This window comes from Bison bison, unplaced genomic scaffold (assembly GCF_000754665.1).
Source record: "Bison bison bison isolate TAMUID 2011002044 unplaced genomic scaffold, Bison_UMD1.0 scf7180017864328, whole genome shotgun sequence".
In the NCBI taxonomy this organism is placed as follows: Eukaryota; Metazoa; Chordata; class Mammalia; order Artiodactyla; family Bovidae; genus Bison; species Bison bison.
In genome coordinates this window covers 36,932-44,449 of record NW_011494900.1, presented here as the reverse complement: position 1 = coordinate 44,449, position 7,518 = coordinate 36,932, and the positions used below count along the sequence as shown (strand labels likewise).

Below are 7,518 nucleotides of genomic sequence, written 5' to 3'. Positions count from 1 at the left end.
AAAAAAAAAAAAAAAAAAAAAGCAACCTATCAACTATATAATAGGATTTATGCTTAAAGATCATAAAACTTGCTTCTATTGCCCAATGCCCTTCAGGTTTTTATGGTAGAAATAAATCCTCCTCTATAGGTTGGGTATCAGGAGAAACAATCCTAAGGGATTCTGTCTTGGTTGATGGAGAAGTATATTTCATCTCAAAAGTCGATCTGAGGTACCATCTCATGCTGGTCAGAATGGCTGCTATCTAAAAATCTACAAACAATAAATGCTGGAGAGGGTGTGGAGAAAAGGGAACCCTCTTACACTGTTGGTGGGAATGCAAACTAGTACAGTCACTATGGAGAACAGTGTGGAGATTCCTTGAAAAACTGGAAATAGAACTGCCACATGACCCAGCAATCCCACTGCTGGGCATACACATGGAGGAAACCAGAATTGAAAGAGATACGTGTACCCCAGTGTTCAGCACAGCACTGTTTACAATAGCCAGGACATGGAAGCAACCTAGATGTCCATCAGCAGATGAATGGATAAGAAAGCTGTGGTACATATACACAATGGAATATTACTCAGCCATTAAAAAGAATACATTTGAATCAGTTCTAATGAGGTGGATGAAACTGGAGCCGATTATACAGAGTGAAGTAAGTCAGAAAGAAAAACACCAATACAGTATACTAACACATATACATGGAATTTAGAAAGATGGTAACGATAACCCTATATGCGAGACAGCAAAACAGACACAGATGTATAGAACAGTCTTTTGGACTCTGTGGGAGAGGGAGAGGGTGGGATGATCTGGGAGAATAGCACCGAAACATGTATATTACCATATATGAAACAGACTGCCAGTCCAGGTTCGATGCATGAGACAGGGTGCTCAGGGCTGGTGCACCGAGATGACCCAGAGGGATGGGATGGAGAGGGAGGGGGGTTCAGGATGGGGAACACATGTACACCCATGGCTGATTCATGTGAATGTATGGCAAAACCACAATATTGTAAAGCAATTAGCCTCCAACTAAAATAAATAAATTGAAAAAAAAAAAAGTCGATCTGAAAGGTAAACTAAGAACAATTTTACTTCAATGATTCTGATGTTTGAAGATATTATAAACTTGCCCTAGATCATTAATGAATGGCAGAACTGGAATTCAAACTCAATTACCAGTATAACTATTATTTAGTTTACCTGACACTAAAGATAGGTGAGTGTGTAAATGTATATATGTGTGTGTTTTGTGTTAACTTGCCTCTCTGAGGAACTGCAGCAGTCATTCATTTGAGAGGTGAGATGAAAATACTTCTAAATATCAGTCAAACAGTAAGTATTCATGTAAGGCTGGAGAAGGAAATGGCAAGCCACTCCAATATTCTTGCCTGGAGAATCCAGTGGACAGAGGAGCCTGGTGGGCTGCAGTCCATGGGATTGCACAGAGTTGACATGTAAGGAAGAGGGTCTGGTATACACAGACTACTCTACTGAGATCTGCATCATGATCATATTCATGTTCTACTTATATTCACAGGAATCTTCAAAAGTTTTGTGGAAATAATCTTATCATTTATCATCTTATAAAGAGAATGGTGCTTATCTTAAAGCACATACATGCTGCTGCTGCTGCTGCCAAGTCGCTTCAGTCGTGTCCAACTCTGTGCGACCCTATGGACTGTAGCCTACCAGGCTCCTCCACCCATGGGGCAAGAACATTGGTGTGGGTTGCCATTGCCTTCTCTGAAAGCATATACATAGTGCATTTTAAAAGGTAAATACAAAACCTAACTTGTTTTTTGTGTATACCTATTTGATTTATACTTGTTCAGCTTAATTGCCTATATACAAAAATTCTTGCAGATGAGGAAGAATCAAACTATCACCATAACTATATAATAAGAAAATAAACCATCAGAGTCACATACTATCTTTATAAAATAAACAATTTCAGTTTTCTTCTATTATCTTTTTTTCATACACAAGTCAAAGATTATTTACTTTTATTTTTATAGTTTATATTTGATGAATGATTGTTAAACATTCTAGTGTGGCCTAGTGTTATAAGTTAGATTTAATGTATACAATAATTCCCCAACAGCAGGACACAGTAATTAACATTTTAAGCTTTGTATAAGAAAAAATTCAGTTTTTAAAGCAGCTATACACTTAAACTACTCAAAGTCATACTAAACCAAATAAGACACATATCTATAAAATTTCACCTTTAGATAGCTTGACATGAAAATAAAAAAATTAAGAGGCTACTACCTAAGACCAGAGACCATGTCTTATTTATCTTTGTTTTACCACAACATTTTTCAGGTTCTTTATTCACAGTGTCATATTTACACTAATTTATCTGGTAAAAGTGCAAACTGATAAAATTTGACAGTGTGAATAAAGGACCTTAAAAATTTCATACAAGATAACTCAAGTCCCAGGAAGTCGTGGCATTTCCCTGGTGATCCACTGGTTAAGACTCCATGCTTCCACTGTAGGAAGTATGGGTTTGATCCCTGGTTCCAAATAGGAAAAGGAGTACGTCAAGGCTGTACACTGTCACCCTGATTATTTAACTTGTATGTAGAGTACATCATGAGAAACGCTGGGCTGGAGGAAGGACAAGCTGGAATCAAGATTGCCAGGAGAAATATCAATAACCTCAGATATGCAGATGATACCACCCTTACGGCAGAAAGCAAAGAAGAACTAAAGAGCCTCTTGATGAAAGTGAAAGAGGAGAGGGAAAAGTTGGCTTAAAGCTCAACATTCAGAAAACTAAGATCATGGCATCCGGTCCCATCACTTCATGGCAAATAGATGGGGAAATAGTGGAAATAGTGGCTGACTTTATTTTTCTGGGCTCCAAAATCACTGCAGATGGTGGCTGCAGCCAGGAAAGTAAAAGACGCTTACTCCTTAGAAGGAAAGTTATGACCAACTTAGACAGCATATTAAAAAGCAGATATTACTTTGCCAACAAAGGTCCGTCTAGTCAAGGCTATGATTTGTCCAGTGGTCATGAATGGATGTGAGAGTTGGACTATAAAGAAAGCTGAGCACCGAAGAATTGATGCTTTTGAACTGTGGTGTTGGAGAAGACTCTTGAGAGTCCTTTGGACTGCAAGGAGATCCAACCGGTCCATCCTAAAGGAAATCAGTCCTGAATATTCATGGGAAGGACTGATGCTAAAGCTGAAACTCTAATACTTTGGCCACCTGATGCGAAGAGTTGACTCATTGGAAAAGACCCTGATGCTGGAAGGGACTGGAGGCAGGAGGAGAAAGGGACGACAGAGGATGAGATGGCTGGATGGCATCACTGACTCAATGGACATGAGTTTGAGTGAACTCCAGGAGTTGGTGATGGACAGGGAGGCCTGGTGTGCTGCAATTCATGGGGTGGCAAAGAGTCAGACATCACTGAGCGACTGAACTAACTAACTAAGAATGACAGAAAACTATATTATGAAAGACAATGTTTACAAATAGTTATTAATGACATGGAAAAAGTCTAAGAAGGATGCTAAGTTGTATGTTCAAGCATGATATTAACTATGTTAAAAATATGCACAGGATAAAACAAGAATGAAATAAATAAAAATGTTAAAATTGATAAACTTCAGAAATTTATTTCATTCTCAATTTTTTTTTGAATTTTCCTTATGTATTATACAGGTAAGTTATTTAAACAATCAGAAAATAGCAAGAAATGCTTTAAAAGCCTCTCCCATTGAAAGTAAATTAGTAAAAAATTCTTTATGATTTAGAAGTCACTGTACAACTTGTATAAATAATATTTACCTCATCATCATCATCAGGAACTGATTCACATAAGGATGGTACCCAAGCAAGAATATTGCAGTCTCTGCTACCACTGTAAAGTTCCTATAATACAGAAAACAAAGATGTGGTTGTGGGTCAGCTGAAAGCTGATGACAATTTGAAATGAACCATTTTTTAAATGACTAATTCTTAGGTTAGATTAGATGAAATCTATTTCTATTCCCTAAAGAAACTAGATTGATGCCCTTTTCTGTTTGTTTAAGAAATAGTAAAACTTTGTTTTGTATTTTAAAATAGCATTATCCTAATGTTAGAATTTGCTTACATGGTTAAAATTCACAAAAATCATTGCCATAGTTTTTTTTTTTTAATCAATTGTATCCATATATTTCAAGTGTCCGAGAATAAAAAAATGGTTGCGTCAATAACTGAACTTTTAATAAAGGCTTTCAATGAAGAAACCATACGTTGTTGTTCAGTTGCTAAGTTGTGTCTGACTCTCTGTGACCTCATGGATGGTAGCACACCAGGGTCCTCTGTCCTCCACTATCTCTCAGAATTTGCTCAAATTCACGTCCATTGCGTTGGTGATGCTATCTAACCACCACATCCTCTACTGCCCTCTTCTTTAGCTTTCAATCTTTCCCAGCATCAGGATCTTTTCCACTTAGTCGGCTCTTTGCATCAGGAGGCCAAAGTATTGGAACTTCAGCATCAGTCCTTCCAGTGAATATTCAGGGTTGATTTCCTTTAGGATTGACTGGTTTGATCTCCTTGCAGACCAAGGGACTCTCAAGAGTCTTCTTCAGCACCACAATTTGAAAGCATCAATTTTTCAGTGCTCAGCATTTTTTTATGGTCCAACTCTCACATCCATACATGACTACTGGAAAAATCATAGCTTTGACTATAAGAACCTTTGTGGGCAAAATGATGTCTCTCCCTTTTAATATGCTGTCTAGGTTTGTCATAGCTTTTCTTCCAAGGAGCAAGTGTCTTTTAATTTCATGGCTTTAATTTTAATTTGTCATTATCTGCAGTGATTTGAGAGTCCAAGAAAAGAAAATCTGATACTGCTTCCACTCTTCCCCCTTTTATTTGCCATGAAGCGATGAAGTGGATGCCATGATCTTAGTTTTTTTGAATGCTGAGTTTTAGGCCAGCTTTATTCACTCTCCTCTTTCACTCTCATCAAGAGGCTCTTTAGTTCTTCACTTTTTGCCACTAGAGTGGTATCATCTGCATAACTGAGGCTGTTGATATTTCTCCCAGCAATCTTGATTCCAGCTTGAGATTCATCCAGCCTGGCATTTCACATGATGTACTCCGCATACGGGCCTCTCTGGTGGCTCAGATCGTAAAGTGTCTGCCCACAATGCGGGAGACCTGGATTTGATCCCTGGGTCAGGAAGATCCCAGGGAGAAGGAAATGGTAACCCACTCTAGTACTCTTGCCTGGAAAACCCCATGGATGGAGAAGCCTTGTAGGCTATAGTCCATGGGGTCGCAAAGAGTTGGACACGACTGAGCAACTTCACTTCTACTCTGTATATAAGTTAAATAAGCAAGGTGACAATATACAGCCTCGTCGTACTTTTTTCCCACTTTGGAATGAGTCAGTTGTTCCATGTCTGGTTCTAACTGTTGTTTCTTTACCTGCATACAAGTTTCTCGGGAGACAGGTAACATGGTTTGGTACTCTCATCTCTGTAAGAATTCTCTACATTTTGTTGTGATCCACACAGTCAAAGGTTTTAGCATAGTCAATGAAGCTGAAGTAGATGTATTTTTGGAACTCCTTTGCTTTCTCCATGATCCAATGAATGTTTGCAATTTGATCTCTGTTCCTGTCTTTTCTAAACCCAGCTTGTACATCTGGAAGTTCCTGGTTCACGTACTGCTGGAGCCATTAGCTTGAAGGATTTTGAACATAACTTTGCTAGTAAGTGAAATGAGTGCTTTGAACATTCTTTGTCATTGCCCTTCTTCAGGATTGGAATGAAAACTGAACTTTTCCAGATATGTGTTCACTGCTGAGTTTTCCAAATTTTCTGACACATTGAGTGCAGCACTTTAACAGCATCATCTTTTAGGATTTTAAATAGTTCAGCTTAATTTCATGACCTCCACTAACTTTGTTGGTAGTAATGCTTCCTAAGGCCCACTCAACTTCACACTCCAAGATGTCCAACCCTAGGTGAGTGACCACACAACTGTGGTTATCCAGGTCATTAACATCTTTTTTGTATAGTTCTTCTGTGTATTCTTGCCACCTCTTCTTAGTCTGTTCTGCTTCTGTTAGGTCCTTACCATTTCTGTCCTTTATCATGCCCATCCTTGCATGAAATGTTCCCTTGACATCTTCAATTTTCTTGAAAAGATCTCGAGTCTTACACATTCTATTGTTTTCCTCTATTTTTTTGCACTGTTCATTTAAGAAAGCCTTCCCATCTCTTTGCTATTCTGTAGAACTCTGCATTCTGTTGGATGTATTTTTTCATTTTTCCCTTGCCTTTTCCTTTTCTTTTTTCCTCAGCTATTTGTAAAGCCTCCTCAGGTAACTACTTTGCAGGAACCATAAGAGTTTCTAACTAAAATAGGCCAGGAATTGAAAAAAAGTTTTATTTAGCTCAAAACTGCCTAACTAACTAATGAAGAGCATTAAGATTCATATGCCAAGCTTGTTGAGAAGCTTATTTTATAAGCTGGGACTGATGCAGTCAATGGCAATGTCTTTATGGATATGGTGTCTGTACATGCTTAACAACGTTCGTTCTTCTTCTGACAAAACTTCAGAAATATGTTATATTGGCTAGTACTGAAAATATTTCTGTGGGGCAGTGAAATAGATACTCTCACATACAGAGGGTATAAATTGATATAATCCTTTTAGAAACTGAAATCTCTGTATGTGTCAGAAGTTTTTGTATACATTTCTAAGAAGTCATGCTAAAGACACGTATGAAATTCAAGGTTATTATCACCAATATTATATTTATAATAAAACAATAATTTTCCAAATATTATTGTCTAGGGTTATGATTTATATATAAATCTATGCTGCATTAATATGATATATAGCCACTAAATTTGTTTTTGAAGAATATTTAATGACACTGGAAAATAGTGTCATTAAAGAGAAAGGAGTAGGATATAAACCAAATACAGAGTGAAAAGAAAAAAACAGGATGTAAAACACTAGGTCAATTTTTTAAAAAGCTACTAAGCAAAGAATAAGGGCTAAAAAGAAAAATCAGCAAAATGTTAAGTTAAAACTCTGACTGTTTACTTTTCTCACAAATGTATTTCTACACAAATATTTCTAACACTACAACTTTCTTTCTGATCTGGTATTAAATTATTTAGTTTTATTTTTATTCATCTCAAAAGCGATTTGAGGCATAGTAAAATCAGTATTTTTCTAAAAAAAATAAAAGTAAAGGTTCTTGGTAAACAGAAAATAAGATTATGAAGTAACTTATAGGAAATATAGATGTAAAGAAAATTAAGTAAATTATGCAAGGAGATCCAATCAGTCCATTATAAAGGAGACTGGTCCTGGTTGTTCTTTGGAAGGAATGATGCTAAAGCTAAAACTCCAGTACTTTGGCCACCTCATGCGAAGAGTTGACTCATTGGAAAAGACTCTGATGCTGGGAGGGATTGGGGGCAGGAGAAGGGGACAACAGAGGATGAGATGGCTGGATGGCATCACTGACTCGATGGACGTGAGT

At 37.3% G+C, this 7,518-nt stretch overlaps 1 protein-coding gene across 2 annotated transcripts in view; it reads right to left on the bottom strand.

Annotated features, from left to right (window-relative positions):
* ERCC8 (excision repair cross-complementation group 8) overlaps positions 1 to 7,518 on the bottom strand; it is a 42,056-nt gene that overhangs the window by 2,942 nt on the left and 31,596 nt on the right. For both annotated transcript variants that reach the window (XM_010853466.1, XM_010853467.1), the window contains one exon: positions 3,803 to 3,886. In XM_010853466.1, coding sequence (XP_010851768.1) covers positions 3,803 to 3,886 — 84 coding nt within the window. The remainder of the gene's footprint in view (positions 1 to 3,802; positions 3,887 to 7,518) is intronic.